Genomic DNA, 23,708 nt, shown 5'->3' on the forward strand with positions numbered 1-23,708 from the left:
CATCAAAGATTACAAACCTTAGCAGTAAGCACTGATGCATTCACTTAGTAAAACAGTGTTCTCACAGAGAAGAATAATCTAAAATAAAACGTACTTATGGTGAAAGTTTACAGGAGATCTAGGAGACTCCATGTCTGACCTGGATCTATAGGAATGCCTTTGTTCTCCATAAAGGTCCATGCCACCAGAGAATGCATCAGGCCGTAATTCATTACCTAGAAATAAAAAAAGCAGCAGCTTGAAAACTAAAGAGAGTAACATCTTTTGCACTTTACTGGGAATCGAAAGTGCGAGTTTTCTGTTTGCATTCACAAAAACAGTGTTTAACAAATGCAGACCACTTTCAGCCTGCTTCAGGGAAAACCAGAGGTGAAATCCTGGCTTCGCTGGTGTTAATGAGAAAACTCGCACAGACTGAGCAGGACAGGGTTTTAGTGCAGACCTAGACAGCCATGAATTAATGATGAAGCTTCTGATTCTCCTTAGGCTCGTACCAAAAAGCAAACAGAAAATCAGATTTCCAAAACTTTTAAGCTGTAACAAAAGAATGACACTCTTTTGTTCTGAGGAAAAGGCCTGAGGGCTGGTCAATAAGCTCTGTCATCACTGCAGGGTCCAGCAGCTGCTACAATTCCCGTGTCCGTCCCTGTCCTCAGCACCCCCTCTCAGAACTGGGTGTGCAGATCTCTTCTGAGAAACCCAGGGACGCAGCTAAAATTGTTTTTGCAAACACACTCCATACGGAAAGTTGCCATATTTTTTTTTAATCCCACCCACAACAGAGCAAAACAAGCCTGAAAAGCAAGCAGCCTGTGCTGAGCATGAGAAAGTCTGTGCTGAGCATGGAAACTCTCAGAAACCTGAGAAACAGGTTAATTCAAGCAATTATAGCAAAAGGAAGGGGGAACAGCATCCCACTCATTCCACATGAGGAAATACAAATGAAGACCCAACTCCATTAAGCAGTGGTGTGACTTGTGAATACCATTTTTTCAGTCATTACTGGACTATGATTTACCTGTGTTCTGGCTAAAGACATCCCTATTGATACATAGTATACCAGAGCCTGTAACTCTGTGCCATCGACGAACCAGGAACTTCATTCTGCAATTCAAATTTTAAAAAAACATTGATTATTGATAAATGAAATAGCTAAAAATAACCTGCTTGCTGTATTCTAGAAGGCATAAGAATTTCTTAAAACAGCAAGCAAATTAATGGATGGGCATCTAAAAACCTGAAGCTTGAGTAGAAGAGATCCTTATACACATCCCTAAGAAAAACATCTTTTGTCCAAATCTGCTTTCAGCTTCACCTCTGCAATTCCAGTGATTCCAGAGGTGCTGCATAAGTCTAAGTGGACAGCAAGTAGCTTAAGCCATGAAGCAACAGGGCATCAGCATTTAAAAATTATACTAAATACAATTTTTGCCCTGTCACGTCCCCAGAATTATAACCACAGAGCTATATAACTATGAGTAAAAGCCTCACAACAGGTACATGAATAGTTCCTTGCATTTATACTGCACAGAAGGCTCAGATCAACAGCAAACAGAAGTGCTTGAGGGTTCAAACCTTTCTGAAGAAGGGGTTTGCAAGCAACACGGCAGTACTATGCAGCAATAACCTTCACTTGTTCTTCCTCATTTATTCCTATTCATCCTCAGTCTGAGACCTAAAGCCTTGTGAATTCAAAGGACTGCCTACATGGATAAAATTAGTTCACAGATCTGTATTATATTTACGTGTAAGAATTTAACCTTTAAAGGAAATCAAGCTGCAAAAAAAATCTTCGTAAGTAAGGGCATACCCTCGAATTGCTAACAGTTTCCCCCCCCCTAATACTATGACTTTAATATACTCCATCTTTGCTTATCTAATACAGAGTCCTTTTCAGCTACGATGTCTGCTTATTCCTATTGCAGATTTTGCCTATGCTCTGCTCAACTTGTTGCCCTACACAGTATCTACTCTATTCATGACTACCAAAAATATGTAATTTAAACAGGATGAAACATGACAAGTTCTAGATTCAACTACAGCTAGAAAAGTGTATATTAAACGTCACAGCCCTATTTGTTCAAAAACTTAACTTCCTCCAGTTTACCTTGAAATTGCGATGGACACTCTGACTGCAGAGCGAAATCTTGTAAAACCCTTTGAATGATGAGTGATGATTTCGAGGTCTGTGTAGGAAGGCTGTCCACCCATTCGTGCAATGAGGGCCAGCGTGGCTTCTTCACACTCCTGGAATCCGCCTAGTAACAGCAGCAAATATTTTTTCTGATATATGAGAGCTTTCCGAAAGCTCTCTGCTCGTAGGTATTTGCCATAAATTCTCTACAACAAGGGGGGAAAAAAAAAGGTCCCATAAGCTCCAAGAATGATTACAGTTTTAAGACTTTTGGACATCATTACTCCTATAGTATTTCTGTGATTATTCATTTTTCACTGTCACAGAGAAGACTGTACTGCTGCTCACACTTGTTAAATGTAGTTTTGTAATTTGACGGTCACCTGAGCAGCATGAAATATGAGCATACATGAAAGGACAACTCCATTCTTGGGGAGAAAAACTGAGTCAGGTATCTGAGGATGAAAATTTAAAAACTGAGTATCTGTTTATATATGAATAAATAGAGTGAACACAATGATAAATCTGCCCAAATCAAAATAAAAAAAAGCAGCTGTAGTTAGTATGCGGACAACAAAGTTTTCCTACCCTTAAAACAGCATTTTCGGAATCTGATCCCAGTTCTCTGAGGAAAGCTTCGCTCCTGAGCTCTGCTCTCAGCTTGGAGAGCTCTGCATCAGCTTGTTTCAAAGATTTCTGCAGTGACAGCTTTTCTCTGTTCCAAATTTCCTTCTCAGAGGCAACAAGAGTATCGATATTAATTCCAACATCCGATGAGTGTCTAGAAGACTGAAGACAAAAGGAAGTAAATTTGAACCACACAGTTTGGAGAAACTTGAACTGTATCATTCCAGTCATTGGTTTGGTGGAGAGCTCATAAAATTAATGATAAAATTACCCACTGATTGGATTTGAGGCCACTCTTGCATTCTAACACCTCAGAAACAGTGAGTTTAGGAGCCTGATCAATATCCTAGAAAAATACAGCTTACCAAAAAAAAAAAAAAAAAAAAAAAAAAGGATCATACCAGCTTTATGATCTTGAAGCTACCTGGATCTGTTTGCTACTCATCATCATGGTGATGAGATACGGATCAAAAAGAGAAGCGCATGGAATTTAAAAGAAAAGAGCAGTTAAAAAGAAGCTGGGTAAAATCACAAAGTTTACTGTAAACAGCATGAGCAGACATATACTGACCACAGGACAAGAATAACTCACACCCATTTACTCTGCAGGGGGAAGTCAAAAGAGAGACGGCTTGATCATTCCCACTTAGGTGACTAGGACAAAGAACAATACTTTCATGCCTATATATACATCATTATATCAGCACCACTAAAGACATACGTAGTCTCCAGAAGGTTGTCTGTGCTGGTAACTTTTCAGTTGTTCTTCCAGTTTCATAACAGCATTCCTCAAATTATTCTTTTCTTCACTCAGTTTGCTGACGAAGCCCGTCAGCTCAGCATTTTGTTTCAGCAGCCTCTCGGTCAAGGAGCTGGATGGAGTCCCTGGTGGCAGCACTAGCTTCAGCTAGAAGGAAAAAAGAAAACCAAAGAAAAGTTGTATTAGATCCAAGTTGCCAACTTGAAAATAAGTGGCTTACAGTGAAAAACTTTTGTAGATAATGACAATAACTTCATAATAACTTACATAAAGAAATCATAAGTGTACATGTAAACTATAGATTAACATGACTTTCCCTTTTGTGCTTATCCTGTGTATCACACCAAAATACTTTCACACGAGCTCAGATGTACTGGCTGTAACAATTTTCAAAGCTTTTCTACTGTGTTTAGGTTTATCTAACTTAGAGGAAAAGGAAAGCTTCAAAGTTTTTTTTCAAGTCATGTTGGAAAAACTTGCTGAAAATGCAGGTAAGGACCTAGCCAAGCGCAGTTAAAATGAAACATTACTGAATTCTTTGTAACAGATTACCTCATTTTATTTTCTACAGAGGTGCACACTACTCAGTCTTCAACTGCCTTTCCTTTGGTAAACACAGATTAAGTAAATGTATTGTATCAACACAACGTAGTAAATGTTAAATGCTGATTTTAATACCAGGAAGTACTGAGCAAAGCTTCCTCAGTTACAGAAACACTGCTGTTAGAAAAAAAATAAAATCTTTTCTTAAAGAACAAGCCATGAGATTCAAAAATTTATAATAAAAAGAAGAGAAGTTTTAATTTGAAAGTTGAAAATTCACTTTTTTAAGGTTATTAAAATTGAAAAAAAGAAAAGGGTTTTTTACATTTCTGCAACTCCAGATCAGAACAGTTACTAGAGCAGATTTTCCTGTGTAGAGTACAGACCTGGCTAAGTACAGACTTAACAACTCCTTGCTGGTTTCCACTCATAATCACCATCCAAACTCTCCCACCGAAGTTTAAACGTCGCACTCACCTCTTCCAGACAGGACAATCCAGGCAGTTTTTGCAGCTCTGAAATAACTTCTTCAATAGCATTTTGTATTGCGATGAAGTCTTGATCATCTGCTGTTTCAAACTGTAATCTGAAACAAAAGTGACAGTTTCAACAGCAGGTATCCTGACACCATGGGCCAGCCTAACAGCACTTCCCATCGATCCACATGCACTGGGACTTTAGCAAGTCACATCAGCATAGTTACCGACGACACAGCAGCATTTTCAAGACTGCTCAGTGACTCTAAATGAAATTGGCTCAATTTTACAAAGAATTTGCATAGAACAGTTCCCACACTTATTTAGAAAAAACCCATGTTCTACATGAAGCACATTTAAAACTGTGGTTCTGCTTCCCACAAATCTGTTGAATCTGTGTGATCAAAATCTTAGGGTATTTTCAGGACAGAATGAATTCCACTTTGCCCAAGTGTATCAGAATGAATGTTTAATATTAAATCACCATCACAGCATAATATTTTATATATATATATATATATATATATATATATATATATATATAATAAAACAGATTAAAACCTCCCATGGACCTGGTACTATGCTACATTTTTTTCTTAAGAAAACAGTAACCCAAGAATCAAGGTCAGCTTCACTTGACCATCAAGTATTTTTTTTTTCCTGGGGGAAGCAAGGGGGATGATCCATAGCAACAATCCCTATATTCATCCTCTTATACAGTGAATTATTTCATTACTAAATTGTTTTAAAATTACCTACCTACATGATACCCAAATAAACCTTACCACTTTTCAGTGAAAAAAAAAGACAATGTTGCTGTAATTTACAAAAGACCATATTAAGCATGTCAGATTTAGAGCAGCACCCGATACTCTGTGATCCTGTCTTACATCACTGTACCTCAAGTACTGGGATACACTATAAAACTAGAACAACCCAAAAATCAGTTAGGCCTGCTGTCTGTGAATTACAATTAATCAATATTATTATTTCAATTATAGAAATATAAAATAATAATTACATTAATTAATATAAATACGATTACAATATATCAACTTGTTGATTGCTATTAACAAAGCCAAGTAGCTGAAGACTGGTCTAACCTGCTAGCAGCTTTCCGAGCCAACTGCTTCAGCTTTGGAGATACATTTTGCAGCTTGTGTCTGACATTTTCCAGAATTTCAGTAGCAGCAGAGAGATCTCCTCCTCCTGTCAGCGTCGGGTAGGTCAATTCATTTGTCTTGGCTCCTTCCATTTTTTGCTGAAGGACCCAATTTCTTGTTCTGTCATTGGCTGTGTCCCAGGTAGTCTGTAAATAAATATGGTTTTTTATATTTTTATATATATATATGTATGTATGTATAAAATGCATGTGTCCTGGTGCTTTAAAATGGAAACATTTGATTTTGAAACACACCCAGAAATTGAAGAACAAACAATTCTGACACAGAGTTTAGTGTGAATACACTGGTGCTGTAGTGTACCACTAGACTTATTTGTGAATGGCATAGTGTGATGCCTCTCTTGACTAAGATCCACCAATCATACAGCTACAGCGTGAATCCATTCAACAAACTCAGCCAGCGGGATGCCACCAAGCCTTTCTGTTTCTTCTACCAGAAGCTGCTTTACCAGCTGTGTAGGGAATTTGGGCAACTGAGCCCATGTGTTTTGGTGACAAATTCATAGTCAGAGAAACAGGACTGGAAAAACCCACCACAGTCATGGAGGTGAGTCCACAGTCACAGGCAACTGTACTACTGATGCTGCTACAAGTGAAGCAATGTGCTGAACACGTGCTCCTCACCCACACTAAATCCCCCTGACACTGGCCATGGAAGAACTGCAAAGCCCTTACAAGGAAACCTGGGTCTATGGCTGTGTCACTGCATATGGCTAGGGGCTCTGCTGCAGGCTCAGGGAAAACGGCTGGGAAGGTGCCCAGGAGAAGCAGACCTGGGGGTGCTGGTTGGCATGTGCCGGCTGCACATGGGCCAGCAGTGTGCCCAGGTGGCCAAGGGGGCCAGCAGCATTCTGGCTGGTGTCAGGAAGAGTGTGGCCAGCAGGGCTGGGGGAGTGACTGTCCCCCTGTACTGGGCACTGGTGAGGCCGCACCTCGAACACTGTGTTCAGCTTTGGGCCCCTCACACCAAGGGGGACGTTGAGGTGCTGGAGCGTGTCCGGAGAAGGGCAACGAAGCTGGTGAAGGGTCTGGAGCACAAGGCTTATGAGGAGCGGCTGAGGGAACTGGGGGTGTTCAGTCTGGAGAGGAGGAGGCTCGGGGGAGACCTTATAGCTCTCTACAGCTGCCTGGAAGGAGGCTGTAGGCAGGTGGGGGTCAGTCTCTCCTTCCAATTAACAAGTGACAGGACAAAAGAGAATCGTCTCAAGCTATGCCAGAGGAGGTTTAGATTGGATATTGGGAAAAATTTATTCACAAAAAGGGTGGTCAAGCATTGGAACAGGCTGCCCAGGGAGGTGGTAGAACCACCATTCCTGGAGGTGTTTATAAAATATGTAGATGCCTCGGTTAACGGTTGGACTTGATCTCAAAGGTCTTCTCCAACTAAACAACTCCATGATTCTGTATTTGACCACTGTGTAGTACCAGTGAACAAGAGCAGAGTGTTTTAAAAGTCACAGGAAGCAGCAGGAGGTTCATTATTTGAAACTCCAAGCAGATCCTGGAAAACAGATCATACTACCTGCTGCCGAGGAGGTGAAAAAGCCCCAGCAGCCACTGCCAACCTGAACCAAAGGAAGATTTGTAACTGACCACAGTGCTGGCAGGTACCTCTGAGCAGAAAAGCAAAGCGCACAAACTAAACATTGCAGTTATCAATACACTCAACGTCCTGCCTCTAGCTGTGGGTGGTTTCTAGTGCTTCAGAAGATTAAAAACTAGTAGCTAAATCAGATGAAAAATTTCCTTCCTGGCTCCACAGACAGCTGCCAAAAAGCATGGAATGATGGCATGACGGACAAAATCATAGTCAGCAAAACGGCAAGTCTCCTGTCAACCATCTCTGGGACCACCCACAAATCTCTCACCCAGCAACACTTATTGTACAGGGAAGTTTCTAAAGAGTTTTAAAAGTAATTTAAAAGTAATTGTAAAAGTTTCCAAACCTTTTATGAGAGAGAAAAATTTACAGGCAACAGTGGCTCCAACTTTCATTCACCTACAAATTAGGCTAAAATCTTTTATTTTTTACTTCAATTTCTTCCTTCTATTTTGTTTGCTAACATATACATATTCATGTATATGCCTGTTGTGATCACTTAATTGCTGAAGTCATTCAGAAATCACTTTTAAATATTTCAAAGCCCACTTGTGGTTTATGAACTAAAGATTAAGAGCACTGACCTGGAGCATTCCTGAGTAGAAAAAGTTCATTCCTGTGACTGGGTGCAGGGAATATTATTCTCCTATACTGCCACACCAAGTGTGTGTATACATTCAGATGCATTTCTCCTGCTGACGCTCCCTGCTTACACACCTCTACAGCTTCATTCTCAGAGGATGTGTGTGAATCGTTGTAGGTAGCAAAACTGGAATGCTTTCCCTTTCTTTGGTGCCCATATTTTGTAATCTGCAGACTATTTTATAGACTGAGTAAAGGCACAGTGACACACAATGCTAACTGAACAGAAAAATTAAAAGCTAAATTGCACAGTTCAGTATTACATATTGCTCTTAGTCCTACTGTACCTCATTTGGATTGTGGCTTGGTGTCCTTTCAGCTTCCTTTCTTCCTTCATTCTCCTGCCCTTTTTTCTGTAGTTCTTGGATTATTTCCTGCAACTTCTTTGTTTCATTCCCTAATTTATGAACTTCTTGCTTCTTTTCTCCAAGCTGCCACCGAAGGTCTTCTACTTTGGACTCCAGTTCATGGAGTTTCTTCTGTGCTATTATGTTAGCATCTTGTTCTGCTTGTAATGCTTTCCTCTGGATCTGCCTTTCTTTTTCCATTTGCTGTCTCACTTGCACAGATTCCAGTTTGTACTTCTCCATCTCACTTACTAACTCCACTATACGGTCATGCTTTTCATCCATTTGTTTCTGTAGCTCTTTAAGTAATTCCTCAGATGGATTAGGTGCTCCAGCTTGCCCCTTATCTTCAGCACTTTGAAGCTGAGCACATAGCTCTTTTTCCCTTTCTAGGGCACTGCTTATTTCAAGAGCTCGAACCTTCTCTGATTCAAGAAGCACCTGCAACTCAGAATTACGGCCTTGTTCACGTGACAGCTGGGCAGCACTGAGTGCTTCTTGGGATTCAATTTTCTGTTGCAGATCAGTTGACAGCTGTTTCTCTTGCTCCAAAAGTTTAGTCAACTCTAAGTTCTTTTGTTTTTGATCTTCAAGTGAAAATTTTAAATCCTTAACGTTAGAAAACAGAGGAAAAGGATTTATTAAAGCCAGTTATGTATACATTACGTTACCTTCTGCAAACTGCAAATATGCTACCTCTACACATATTGCTTTTAACAGACTGCGCTATTCACAATCCATGTGACAATACTCTGAATGCTACATTACATCTGATATTAAAATCTATTACAGATGTCTTTATTCTAAAATCAAATAATTTCATAAAACAGTATTTGTAACATATACTTCTTTGTGAGATACAAACAGCCATAGCTCTGAAATGGAAAACAACTAGCTGCTTTTACTTTCTAAAATTGTGGAAGTGATTTTTCAAGTAAAGATTTCAATTCTATGCCGTTCAAGTTATCGCATTTTTGTCTTTATACTTGTATTATGATACCTGCTCTCTCCCTCATTATATCTGATACTGCAGAGGTACCTAGGAAGCTACTAATGCATTTTCTCCTAAAGTAAACTCACTAATTTGGTTTTCATGAGGTGAAACTGCTGATTTTTTTAAATGGCAGCAAACAATATATGTCCTTAAATACTATCTTTTGTGAGTTAAGTTGTGGTGGGGGCTAGGTGTAGCCATGTTAGCAGTGTCCTGTCCCCTTGGATATCTGAGGGCTATTATATAAAAGTAGAATTTTTTCATCTTGGCCCTAAAAAGCACAGCTGTAAAAATTCCCACCGATTTAAATGGAATTTGCATCAGCCTTTTTCTTTCTTTGCTACACAGCTTCTGTACATCTTTCTTCAGCTCTAGATGATACTGAAGACAACAGGGAGCACACATTAGACAGAACAGTAAGCTGAGATGAAACGTTAACTGAAAGAATGTTTGTGAGCTCCTTAATGTTCCAGGTCATTTGGAATTACGGAATACCTCAAGCTCTTCTCTTCCTCTTTCCTCATTGCGTTCCATTTTAGCTTTTTCCTTTTCCAAAGCCCACTGTAGCTCTCTTGATTTTTTCTGTTCGCTGGCCATTGTATCCTTGAGAATATCCAGCTCAGCTGCTTTTTCTTTGACTTCAGTCCTAAAAGAGAAATGGGCAACCTTTAGATTAGACAATGGCTTTGATCCTATCATGGTAACATCAATTACCTGATACTTATTCCACCTTGTGCACTAACATTTATTCCATTTTGTGCTACCTGCTGATGTAGTAGAGTAACAGTAAAAGCCTATTTCGAAAAACAAGCCTAACTCTAAAACAAAAAAAACCCGAAAACCAAACAAAAGAGTTGCATAGGTCAAAAATGACATAGACTGTGTCCATCCTGCTGACTTTGCAGCTGCTAGATTTTAGTGTTCAACTTAATCCAGTCCCTGGCCAAAATCTGAAAGAATGCAGGGGAAATGCATCTTGCTGTCATGTGTCTCAAAGGAAAAAAGAAAAAAAAATATCTATCTTCCAGGAAAAAAAGAAACAAACAAACCAAACCTACGCCCTGAATTTTCTTTTTTTTTTTTTTTTTTGCAAATCAATTTTGCATCCATTTGTGAAAGAATCTTGTTCCTGATGGTCTGTGACAGCTGTAAGGTAATCTATAAAGTAATACCAACTTAAACTCTGGCTTAACTTGTTATTTCTGAGCTGAACATTAAGATATCGTATGTGGGCACATCCATCTGGTAAAGGCATAAATAATAATGGCTTTCTTGAGTGCCAGATATTTAGCCTGTTACCTCTGCTGTTGACTGTGCCAAAACAACACAAGTTGCAGAATTTCACATGGAGGTACTTGCAAAGTCATATTAACTCTGCAATTTTTTTCTCCATGTTCAGTTTTAGAAGCAGAAAAACCTTTAATAAATACAGTATACTTACTAGCTTCTACACAGCAGCCTAATGTGTCAAAATTTAAAAAGAAACTTGTTATTAATAAATCACTAAAACTATGAATCACACCTTAATCTATACAATTGCATTTTTTGTCACATGGAACAGAAATCTATTTGTTGTCACATATTTTTACAGAAAAACTGAGAAGCATTTACATGGCACGAGATCAACTTCCTTAATAAAATCAGTGTTACGATTTCAGACAACACAGAAAAATATCATCTTCACTGTCAAGACAGAAAGTTTGGCACGGAAAGCCATACCTGATGGTTTCTAGTTCCTTGAAGTGCTTGTGCTGTGCTTTAAGGGTTGCTTCAAGCTCTAGTTTGGCTTGTGCAAGTTCATTCTTCAGCTCAGCACCCATCATTCTCTCCGAGTTCAGCTGTTCCTGAAGCTCAGCTGTCCTGTCCTTCATACTGCGGAGTTCCACTTGCATCTCCAGTATCTGTGACTGCTTCTGCTGCATATTATACTCCAGCATTTCTAATGAGAGTACCATCAATATGGAAATTACTCAGTAAACAACCAACACTGCCTATTTGGGTAAAGCTTCCCCTAGCACAGAGAATGACCACAAGGCTATCACAAAGAGTGGTATTTTAAAATAATATATTCTTTCAATAGTGGAGTGAAAGCAAAACCATGCCTTTTATACTGGAATACCTTTCATATGTTCCAAGATACCACTTCAACTCATAACATTCTTTAAAAGACTATGTGCCCAACCATATCAATATTTATCATTTGAGTTACGACTTACTTAACTGAAGTTATGTCTGCTTGTGACCAAATTTTTGTGACAAAACACTGACAATGAGCATTTACTTAATTTTGAGGTATACCTGTTCTCTGAACTTTTTGTTGTTCATTCTGATTGCTTCTTAGTTTACTCATTATGACTGACTATCCAACTTCGATAACTTCAAAGCTGTTGAACCTAAACACTGAAGTGCATATATGGAAAATAAACTTAAATACAAGCCTGATTTTCATAGCAACTGAAATAACTTTGTACCACTTTCAATTTGATACAAGTCATAAGTACACAGACTATGTCTTAATTTTTGCAAAATTAGTCCAGTAAGATGGAAAAAGATGGAAAGTATGCATGGTCAGAACATGAGTATCAAGATCAGAGCACAAAGAAAGTATTTTTTCACCTACAATGTTATGACCACTGTCATGAAAGTGGCATATAGAAATAGACATATATTACCACAGAAGTCACCTTGGCTTTTTGAATCAACCTCTTGTCCTCTCTTTGGATTATTTTTCTTACTGTTCATCTGAGCATGTAATACTTGAATCTCCATCAGCAAACTTCTTCTGTCTGCATTCTGAAGACAGTCCATTGCTGCTCTCTGGTCAGTAGCCTATTAGCATTAGAAACACTTTAAGGTAAAACTCCAGATTTTATTAGAATATCTATGGTGTGGATCTTACATTTACTTATATATTCATAGGGCAGATATATCCAGAACATTTTCAATTAAGTCATAATTAAGTCAATATTATAACAGTGGGAAGAATTGCTTGTTATTTTTGTATTTCTCTACCAGGCATAAAAAAATAATAGAATCAAAAGAGCTATCGGTTTTATGGCAAACTAATTTTCCTCACTAATCCAGAAACTGACCTCTCTGTCCCATAGCAGCCTTATCACTTCCTCTTCTTACAACTTGCTTCACATATACAAGCTACTTTTTCTCTTAGACAGTGTAAGCTAATTCTAATTAACGTAATGAAATCAAGCTCAGAGCTTGTGTTTAATTGAAATTGATCTCTGAAGGCTATATTTTTTCTATAGCTGGTGCACCCAATACCTCTTCTTCCTACAAGTCTTACTTTGTTTTCACCCTTAGACTATCAAAACTACTATTAATACATGTATTTAAAATAGATTTATACATTCAAAATCTAATGTAGACAAACATCCTTTGACTAAAGTACGTTTTATATTACCTGCTCTTGTAGTCTGTGCTCTAACTGATTCATCAATATCACTGCATCTCTTGTGCCCAGTTCTGCAAGTTCGGTTTGAAATGCAGCAAGAAGAACATTTTTCTCTCTTACAAAAAGCTGTTGAATAGCATGCAGGAGTTCTCCTCGCCAGTCTGAAACACCTTCAGGAGATTCAGCACTTTCATAAATCTACAGTGGTACAAAACCAGTTTAAACAGCAGAATTCAAAGACTACATCAAGCATAGTCATTATCATTTTATGTAAAGTGGTTTTCAGTGGAAAATTGAGCTTTTCTTACTTGATAACTATGTAACAAGCGTTCATACAAATGGATGTATTTATTGTACAGTTTATGATTTCTTCTGCATGCAAAAATGCTAAAGTTTTAACTGTGTTGTAGAAGGAAACAAGTTAGCTTTTTATAACTGAAAACTCTGCCCTGTGTAGTTATTATTTATGTTACTGTATCACACTACCCTTTTGATTTTTATGATGTTATATATATGTTCCTAGACTCTCACAGAACTATGTGGTAGTGTGCAGATACTGTGTATGGAGAAGATTTAATTTTATAATGATATAAAATTAATCCCCCCACTTCACATGCTGAAGGAAATGCCAAAGAAAGAAATGCAAGCTGTAATTTAAGACTTATTTTATTATCAGAAAGTGCAACATGCAGTGTTACTGCATATTTTTAAAATCTTTTGCCTCGTTGCAATATATTTAGAGCATTTAAACCTGAATTGTGAATGTGCCTGATAACGTTATCATAAATTATTTTTTATTTAGACAGAATCTTATGATATTATTTATACCTCAGCTTCTCTATGAAGTTGCATTTTTGCAATTAGATCTTTCAGAGATGAAATGGTGCTTAGAAAAGCTTTCCTCTCCTCAAGCCAAGACTCTGGCTCTTGCTTAAAAGGTGGGATCTCTCTTTCACCATATGGAAATTCTGTGAGAGACAGCACCTGTACGCCTTCATGATGGACTGCTCTCAGCAAACCCTACAATAAATAGAAATCAGTAATGCCAGTCCTAATAATAAAAATAATAACTACAACAACAGCAACCACCACCACCTTATTTCATACATATTGGAATACTGGCACTTCTAAACTGATCAGCGTAAGGAAACTATTTTTACTTCCTGGTCTCAAAACCAGAAGCGTCACCTAGTTCTTCATATCTGCCAAATGGTAAAACTTATTAAATAGGTTTATTTGTCCTCAGTTTTAAATTAAAATTCCCAAAGTTCATCTGTCAGATCAATACTCAGATTTTAAAGTGGTTTCTGATAGAAACTGACATTTTAAAAGCAAAGTCCTGGGAAGCTTCCAGGTAAGCTTTGCAATTCACTTACTGAAATTACTGTTAAGCTAAGGCTTTGCTGCAGAAGACTTGCCTTTTTAAAAAAATATAATTAAAGCACGACACCCTTACTGTTTATAATAAACCCATTTGTTTACTTTCATAATATAGGTATTATTCTACACCTATAACAACAGTATCTATACAATTGCGTAATATATGATCATGACATTACCATTAATACACAATAACTACAATAAATTATAAATTAAAGCAGTTATATTTCTTATAATTGAGAACAAGCCTACAATTACAAAACTCATATTTAACCTAATTTAACATGCAAAAAATGCATATATGTATCAGAATTATCTTAAAATCTATCTAGAATTTATTCAAAACTTATCTAACTGGCTCTTTTCACTCATCACGCAGCAGCTAATTTAAGCTTTTGATAATATCACTCTTGTTCCATAACAAAAATGACTGGGTTTATTTTACCTTAATTTTTTTTGGAAGCAAATCTGCTGAAGTTTCACCTTCGTCTATTCCTTCAGATATCATGTCAGATCCCTGGGTCTGGGCAAGATACATTCCTTGACTCCAGTCTGAACTGGAGTCTACAATAAAAGGAGAAAAAAAACATGAAAGCTGGATTACTGTGAAACTTTGAAGAACAGGCATCAAAAAAATATTTTTGTCTGTTGTTGTAACAGGTGGTTGCATGTCACCAGAGTTGATTCTAAGCCTGAAGACTACCTGTTTTATAGATTTTCTTTTCCAGTTTCAAAGCAGCAACAGCACAACAAAACTAAAAAACCCCAAACTTAAAATCCTAGTTTAGTTCTAGAAACAACTACTTGCACAAACACTTCTGCCAAATGACCCCCCTCCTTAATATGCTACAAAAAGGATCATGTTAATAATTGTTATTGTTCTTGGAGAAGTCAGTACCTACCATCATCTCCCACTGCTAGGGAGGTGTAGCTTTAAATTGTATCAGGAGATCATGAAGCTACACTGAAGAGCTAACATAATATGTAAGTAGAATATAGGAACTCCAGTGGGAAGATAAAAATCGGCATCTGATGCCTTGACTCAACCCATCTCCACTCCAGTCATTTCCCTTCCAAAGCAAACTAATAGACATGGCACGCTCAGCACTTTTTGTTAGCGTGACAGGCTTCTGCATCGATCTGGGGAGTAGTTTTTATTTCTTAGAACATAAACCCTTTAAAACAATATTAAAAAAGCAGATTTAATTTACTATGCTGTTTGAAATCTATAAAAACAAGTTTCTTACCACTAGAACCTCCATCTCTAGCTTGATACGGTGAGGAATGTGCTAATCCAGAAATGGGGATTCCCTATATTTAGAAAAGAGAACAATTCAGTCTTTAATCACCCGACACTCACAATAAGGGAGCTAATGCTAAGGAGCAAGAAACGGTATGAGCCTCTTTGCTCGTTCCCTGGCAATCACAGTAATCACAACGGAGACAAGAAAGATGGAATATTTAATAGGGTGACCTACACTTGTCCCCCCTTCACAGAGCAGGACAGGTCCAAGGAAGCGTCTGGTAGTCAAGCACACTCCCAAACTTAAGCTGCTGAGGAAGGGGTTCACGATCTCTCCCTAGGCCATGGAAACATTAGAACACTTAAAAGCTTTATACTTACCATGTGGTGGTTCAAACCTATCAGACTTCAAACGGCAGTTTCTGTAGCAGGAACAAAAGCACAGACCAAAGTAGTTCAATGAATAATTATAGGATACATACCTCTTTGGCTTGCAGAGTTTCTATGACTTCCTTTAATGTATTGCACTCTTCAGTCAACACTTGCACTGCAACAAACTTCTCTCTCTTTAATGCTTCAGATTCAGAGATATGCCTTGTCTCCATGTCCATGATTTCAGCAGCGTGGAGTTCTTGCATTTGGTCGATTTTTTCAGTAAATTCTCTTATGATCTCTGCAATCTCTTCTGAAGAGCATCCATTTTGCAAATCAATTTGGATTTCTGCATTTTTAACAAGGACTGGTGAAGTCTGGATACAGCTGTTGATTTCCACAGTCATGTCTGTTTGTGATGATGAGCTTTTTCTAATTAGAGTAGACTCACTGGTTGACAAATCACACAGTATTTCTGCATCCTTTTTGCTTTCAGTTTTTGCCGTTTCCTTGCCCTTTCTCATGTAACTCACAAGCCTCTCTTCTGCTTCAACTAGATTCTCTTTGGCTTTGCACAGGTCTTCCTGAAGATGTATCAGACTTGCTTCTTTTACCTGCAAATATGGAGAATCTGAATCACAGTCCTTCCAAATGCTTAATTAAAAAAAATAAATTAAACAAATCTAAACCCTCCACACCATTAGAGTGTAGTTTACTCCTCTTTTAAAAGCAGTTATGACACACGGCAACCATAATATCTCCTACGAAACACAGCTCTATATCCACTGTTGCACTATAGGGGACTGTAAAACTACTTCAGCAACAAGCGAAGATTTGGTCTTCAGCATCAGTTCTGTTCCACTGACAGTAGGTACTGAGTGACCGTTTTCCTTGGTGGCATTCTCAGTACAAGATTAAAAAAAAGCTATAACATGCATATTTGCTCAATTAAGTTCTGTATAATTATTTGCTTTAAATACAATATGGAAAAATGTGTGATTCTTACTGCTAGTTCTTGCTGAAGTTTTTCTGCCTTTTCTCTGTAACTGCTCAGTTCTTCCTTAGCAGCAGCTGCTTCTTCTTTAACTTGCTCTAGTTCAAGTTCATTAATAAGCACATTTTCTTTTTGACTTTCCATGAGTTGTGCTCCTACCTACATGGCAACATAAGATATGGAAAACGGTGCAGAATCTTTTAAAAAGAATCAAGTATTAACAGCACTGATTGCTTTCACACCAACTTATAAAAAACACAAATAAAAAGAGCATAGGGGGCAACAAATGTATATTATTTGAATTAACATAGTCTTAATAAATTAATCCTGAAAGACCATTTTCCTAGGATTAACTCCCACAAACTGAATAAGCATGGGAGGAAAGACAAATGTGGGAAGAAAGACTGCCTACTTGCAGTTCACTGAACTGCAAACAGAAATTGGCTACACCACACAGAAAGCACAGGGAGGAAATCCAACAGAGTAGGAAATAAAGTCTGATAATATTATTAAATTGTTAAGACATTTATGACATTCATTCAATCTGCATTTGGTTGAAGGTCTGAGAACCTTCATGGGCCAGCACTGGGTTCTATGATGTCTCTGAACTTAAGAGATGCAGCAATCAAGCCCACGTTTGGGCTATCAAGCATAGTCAACTTTGACCAAAGGTTTTAAATTCAGAGGCAACATAACCAGTGATGGATGCAAATTAGGACAAAAATCTACTGGTAAAAACTACTGATGGGAAACATCTTTGGCATCAAGACAGGAAAGCAAGAAAAAGTAAACCAAAACCAAAGCATATATAAGCAAACAACTTGCCCCCCCAACCCCCTGTACAAATTGCTATCGCTCCCTTATCATTCTGAACTCTTAGATAATTTTTATAATTCTAATTTTTATCTAACTCCAGGCCATGTAAAAGGGTAATTCACTCCATTCTATGTCAATTCAAAGTAAGAATAAGAAAGTGTACATCCAAAATTCAAAAATCACCCTATGTTCATGAAAAGGCAAAGTATTTTTAATGCAAAATGGAAATGGATAGTGGAGCTCACCTGAAATCCTCTCCTTGTTGTAACTCCAGGAATAATAGAGAAATGAAGGTCTAACCCCACACAGAAGATTCTTATAAAGACTAGTCTCATTAAGAAGTGTTTCATTCACTATAGTTTACATATAAGAACAGATTTTAGTGAAAACAAGCCAAACAAAAATAGCATCTAATTACCTGATATGTCTGCATTTCTTCTTGCTTGATGTATTTCTGAATCTCTCCTTTGTGTTTTTCTTGAACCTCTTCCAGTAATTGCTGAAGTTCTAAGAGTCTCTCTTCTTTCACTTTAGCTTCCTTTTGTGCAACTTTTAGATTTTCTTTTTCTAGCTTGAAGTTACGATTTACTGTTGCCAGTTGGTCCTCCATCTCACTAAGCCTCTGTGTCAAGAATGATAATTTTGATTCTGTCTCATTTACAGTTCTATCAGTCAGATCCTCTGTTTGGGCACTCCTACTTGTTTCCTCCACACATCTTGAAGCTTCCTGAATTTCCTGCATGAATTTCCTTTGCTCTTGAACTGCATTTAGCTGGACCTGACTCACAAGAGCAGCAGCAACTTTTTCCACTAGTGTCTTTTCCAGTTCCAGTATCCTCTTTTTAAGCATTTCTCTTTCAGCTTTGCCTTGCTCTTTCAGGTCTTTTATTTCATTGTAGGACTGACGCAGCTCTGAATCTTTTTCCTTAACATATGCCTGAAGTTGCTGCAGTTGTACCTCCATCTTGCTAACGGCGACTGTTGTATTCTCACCTGGAGACCTAAGCTTGGATTGATCTAGCAACTCTACCATCTCACATAAGCCTTCTTCCATTTTTTCAGTTTTCCCATTGCTCCTGTCTTCTGTTTTCTCCCTATCACCTTTCATCAGTGCACACTTATATTCCTCTGTCATTCTTTCATGCTCTTTTTTTAACAGACTTATTTCTTGCTTTAGCTGGTTCATTTTTAACTTAGTTTCCTCAAGCTCATTCTTTGTTCGAGATGCCTCTACATTTATGTTTTCTACTTGGTTCTCCAAAGCCTCTTTTTCTGCCAGAACTGTTTCAAGTGTGTGTTTCAGACTGTCAGCATCTTCTTGAAAAGCAGCAATGTCTGCAGGTACTTTTTGTTCAATATTTGACAGTTCCTGCTGAAGCTTTTCAATTACATCATTCAACTGCTCTACTTCTTCATCGTTTTTTTTCTTCAGACGTTCTTGATCACTTTTCAGATATTCTACCTGGGCTTCAAGCTCCCATATACGCTCATTTTGCTCTTCAATAACCTGAAAAAATCCAATAAATACAAGAAAATAACTTCATAATGGGTAACTAAAAACCTTATTTTTTTCTTCACAGCAAGTTTGATTAAACATTGAAGCACCTTGTAAAACAAGGTCCTTAGTGAATTTCTTATTGGGATGTCTTTTGTAAAGCTTTATGAGAATCAGGACATCTTTACATGACTGACAAAGTAGCCCGTGACCTCAATGAACTGCAAAATAGGTGTGAAAGCATCAAATGAAGTGAAAGCACTTCTAATATTCAGAGAGGCATGAAACACTGCAGTTTAAGTGTTCACAATACTTTTTTCCCCAATACTTTGGTCTAAAGCTCTGTCTTGTTATTTTTATTGAAAATTAGAATGGAAACAAGTAGAGTGGTCATGTTTGCTGCTAAATCTTCTTATGAAACCAAGTTTTAATACACTGTTTTTCCTGCATTACATTACATAAAGAACTTCCTTAAAAAAAAAAAAATATCTTCAAGTTTACCATATACTGGTCAGATATGTTCAGTTAGATTAGATAGATACTGTGCTCTTTGTGCAAAAGCACCACTCATTCATATGGTCAAACAGATTTATATAGGACACAGTTAAGATGGATATATATTTTAAATACAAATAGACCTTTAATTAATTGTGTTGAAAATACCATTATAACATGTTTTCTAGTTCAAGACCACAGAAAACACCCATTAGTTGTCTCTGAACTTCCTATTACAAACTTAAATATGTGTTTGCTTATGTGTGTGCACACATATACAGATGTGCACAAAAACATGCAGGGCAAATAGTACCCACAGAGCCAAAGCACAGTTACTTCTTTCTGCTACAGTTTAAACAGTAGTAAAGAGAGACAAAATTAGAGAAGTATTTATTTTAAAATGTATATGACTATCCAAACAAAATTAAAAAGAGAGATTGGTGAAGACATGAAGAGAGCGAGAATAATACCTTCCTAGATTACTTCTAAAGACACTTAAAATTACAGGCTGTGTAAGGGGCTCAGAATTCCAAGATATTAACAAAATCACATAAATTAGCCAATATCAGGGTGTTGACTTTATGATGAATAAAAGAGAAGCCATCTTATATCAGCTTCTAAGAAAAAAATAAATGAGTAGACACACAAAAAAATAATCATCAAGTGACTGGTGTTGATGAACACTAAGTTTAATAAATAAAATTGTAATATATTAAATAATATAATTTCTTAATGTACATCTACTAATTTATTAAACACTAAGTTTAATAAATATAATAGAATAAAACCACAAGTTATCAGATTCCAATACTTTTTATAAAATGAATTAAAAAACCTGCTTGTTAGATGACAGTGGGAGCAAATTCTCATTTACAAAGTCAAAATAAAAGACAGCAGAGTCTAAATAGAACATCTAAGAAACAAAGTGGATATATTTTCTTAAAGGAGTGTGTGGAGATCTGAAATGAACAGTACTTCTACAATGGAAAAAAAAAGTTAAAAGGAAATTTGTTAAAAATATTTGGAAAGAGATAGTACAAAATAAAATCAGTTATGGTACATAAAATAGGTCAGAACTCTAAAAGGACCTTTTAGAAACATGAAGAAGAAAAAAAATGCAGAAGAGAAGATAGATGACTAAACTAATTACTAAAATAGCCATGCTTTTTCCTTTATCTTTCAATACTTCATTATGTTTAGTTAGTTAAATAGAATAAGATGATGACTTTGTAGTAAGTCTAATATGTGGAAAAATAAATGATAAATGTGACCATATAAATTAGAGGAGCTGATTTGCCAACCAAGAACTTATTTTTTAAAATCCACAGACTAGAGGAAGCTCAAAAACACTAAATAAAATGTGAACAAGTCATTTGTTTTCATAAGAAAAGAACAGTGATCCTGGTGATTGCTATCAAGTCAGCATAACAGTTTCTGTTCTTAATAACATAATGGAATAAAGGACCACAGAAGGCAAATACAGCAATTAAAAGAAGCACGTAGTGGGATGAATATGTCTAAGGGACTAGGAAAGCAATTGACCTAGATATTAAATATCTATTGATATTTAATACCCATCTCATAATTAAGCAGAGTAATTATTTAATGTCCTGGAAAACATAACTGAGTAAGCAGATGAAATTAAGAAAATGAAACTTCATATAACAGGAGAAGAACCAATCATTAAAATGAATTCTACTTGAATCCTGGGGTTGTTTTTTTTCAAGGCAAGAAATGTAACAGTATTACCGTGGTCATTGTATAAAGCAGAACCATTCCAGGTTTCTAAAGTATGATCTTTCCTAAATCAAATTTCCTAAGTCTAATTTCCTAAATCCAGTTCAAAGTTTTGTCATTATTCACTGAGGTTCATTATAACTAAATTTTGCGCATAAGCCCACAGTGAATTTATCCAGCTCGGTCTGAGCTCTATTTTACTGGTCTCAATATGTCCTAGTAGAGTATTACCCCTAAATGTTCAATCATCTACTGAAGGGTAACAGAACTCCTGGTCTTACCTTACTGAATAATATTTGCTTTGGGATTAAAGCTTACAACTAATAAATGCTCACATCTAAAATGGTCAGAAAAAAAATCCAATTTTCTTTCTATAAAAATATGTGATACTGAATGCCTGTTTCTGCTATCACTTACATCAATGCAAAATAAGTATTATTTCTTAAGTAAATGAAAGATGAATCAATGTTTCTTGCTCTCCATTTCTAATAAAACACAGCATTTTGTTTGCACATCCATAATGCTTCAAACTGCATTAAAGATGTTGCCAACATCAGTATGATGGCAAACTATTTACACAAGCTCATGGAGCACAGAAGTTCACTACAAAATTCAACGCAATCCAGTAGGTGTCACTGAAACATCACACTGAAAGTAAGTCATTGTAGGGAATATGGTAGAATGAATGTTGAGAGTCCATCTATACACTATTGAATGCTTGGAAGTATTAGATTAAGGAATGCAAAATTGAAGACAAAAACTCAAGCAGAAATAAGGCAGAATGATAAAAAGAAAAGCAAGCAAAAAGTATCCTTCATAAAAAAAATGAGACAAAGGAGGAAAAACAGATTAGGGTTAAAGTGTTGCTTGAAACTGAAGCATTTGCATTTTTAAATTAAGGCAGCAATAGAAGATAATGTAATTGGAGGGGGGGACATGGAGGGGTTTTTATTCTGTAAACAGCTCACAACACAAAGTAGGATTCTTAAAAAGATTTCAAAAGTGCATACTTTGTTGTCAGTTGTGACTTCAAGTTGCTGCTGCAGTTTTGCAATTTGTTCATGAAGATGATCTATTTCCTGCTCCTTTTCTTGCATGACGTGAGCGAGCCTCCCAGCCACTAAATGATGGTCCTTTATGGTGGCATTTTCAGATTTCTGGATAGCTAGCCCCAGTATTTCCATTTCATCCTACCAAAAAAAACCCCAAACAAAACACGTTATAGCTGTACATAACATTTTCTGTATATTCTTGTATAAGCAATTAAGGCATAGGAATCAAAATACACAAATTGCATGGAATGGGAAGTAGTTATATGAGTTCTTTTAATATTTTGCAAGTTGAACTGTGGAATGCTTGAGAAGGAAAAAGCCAAAATGCCAAATTCTAAGAATTTCTTTCTGGGCAGGAGGGAGAACTAAGCTCTAGGCTTTCTGTTACACAATTACCTTAAATAATCTGTTCTCTTGTTCAAGTTCTTGCAAGTGTGTAGTAGACTCCTTTCGCTGAATTTCTAGTTGCATGTGCAATTGCTGAACTTCTTCATTTTTATTTTCTAGCTCCTCTCGAAACTGCTCCAGTTGTTCCTCAAGGTTCGTGACCTACGTTTCCAAAATGAATGGAGAAAAAGGAATAGACGGCCATATGAAAAACTGAATGTCGTGATTTTCAAGTGCATTGTCTACAGTAAACTGGTTTGATATACGAAAACAAAAGAATGGGTACTCAGTGACATTCTGAATCCTTAAACTGAATGGAATTTTAAAACCCAGTAAAAACAAGCTGAAATCTCTATGAAGTTTTTCTTACTTGGGCTGAATTTTGATTCCAGAAACACACTTGTAAGTGATAAGCATGAACATAGACAATAACAATTACCATAGCTCACAAGAGAATTCCAAAGGGATTTGGACTGCTGTCTCTCTGATCTGTTAAAAAATTTCATCTGTATAGTTCACTAAACTCAACAGAAAGCAATAACTGACAAAACAAAATATCAGCAGAAACACAGAATGTTTCACAGGTATTTTACCTCCTTTTCTTTTCTGTCCACAGCTTCTCGTTCAGCTTGCAGTTGTACTTCAAGAGGTAATTCTCCCTTTACTACGATGGTGCCAAACTGTTTCCTGTCCTCCACCTTTAAATGTAAGTAGTATTAATAATAAACACATAAAAAAGATATACCGTTTTGTTCTCAAGAAAATAAGAAAGTAGTAAATGATCATTTTAGATCAAGCAATACCTTTTGCAGGTTGTCTGCACTGATGATTAAGGCCTGTTCCAGTTCTCTTATCCTGCATTCTAGTTTCTCAATTTCTTCATTTCGTTCTTGTATATCTCTCTGAAGTTGTTCCTTAGAGAGCAAAAGCTCACTGCATTTGTCTGTTTTTTCTTTTAGATGATTTGTTAACTGTTCAACCTGGTGATAACATGGCAAGATGATGAATATGTTGTACTAGAC

The 23,708-nt window shown here is 36.9% G+C and overlaps 1 protein-coding gene across 9 annotated transcripts in view; it reads right to left on the reverse strand.

Moving 5' to 3' along the window:
• Nucleotides 1–23,708, reverse strand: part of AKAP9 (A-kinase anchoring protein 9) — a 121,357-nt gene that overhangs the window by 2,466 nt on the left and 95,183 nt on the right. For 6 of the 9 annotated variants that reach the window (XM_040592728.1, XM_040592727.1, XM_040592726.1 and 3 more), the window contains 22 exons: nt 23,490–23,666; nt 23,280–23,384; nt 22,696–22,848; nt 22,258–22,437; nt 17,939–19,027; nt 16,717–16,863; nt 15,821–16,324; nt 15,343–15,406; nt 14,541–14,659; nt 13,544–13,735; nt 12,725–12,913; nt 11,979–12,135; nt 11,026–11,245; nt 9,802–9,952; nt 8,253–8,921; nt 5,644–5,849; nt 4,542–4,650; nt 3,483–3,668; nt 2,723–2,923; nt 2,108–2,340; nt 1,019–1,104; nt 95–215 (listed from right to left, as the gene is read on the reverse strand). In XM_040592728.1, the coding sequence (XP_040448662.1) occupies nt 95–215; nt 1,019–1,104; nt 2,108–2,340; nt 2,723–2,923; nt 3,483–3,668; nt 4,542–4,650; nt 5,644–5,849; nt 8,253–8,921; nt 9,802–9,952; nt 11,026–11,245; nt 11,979–12,135; nt 12,725–12,913; nt 13,544–13,735; nt 14,541–14,659; nt 15,343–15,406; nt 15,821–16,324; nt 16,717–16,863; nt 17,939–19,027; nt 22,258–22,437; nt 22,696–22,848; nt 23,280–23,384; nt 23,490–23,666 (5,258 nt within the window). The remainder of the gene's footprint in view (nt 1–94; nt 216–1,018; nt 1,105–2,107; nt 2,341–2,722; nt 2,924–3,482; nt 3,669–4,541; nt 4,651–5,643; nt 5,850–8,252; nt 8,922–9,801; nt 9,953–11,025; nt 11,246–11,978; nt 12,136–12,724; nt 12,914–13,543; nt 13,736–14,540; nt 14,660–15,342; nt 15,407–15,820; nt 16,325–16,716; nt 16,864–17,938; nt 19,028–22,257; nt 22,438–22,695; nt 22,849–23,279; nt 23,385–23,489; nt 23,667–23,708) is intronic. The other 3 variants (XM_040592725.1, XM_040592722.1, XM_040592724.1) reach the window with 2 other exon arrangements.

Source organism: Falco naumanni, chromosome 4, assembly GCF_017639655.2.
Source record: "Falco naumanni isolate bFalNau1 chromosome 4, bFalNau1.pat, whole genome shotgun sequence".
In the NCBI taxonomy this organism is placed as follows: Eukaryota; Metazoa; Chordata; class Aves; order Falconiformes; family Falconidae; genus Falco; species Falco naumanni.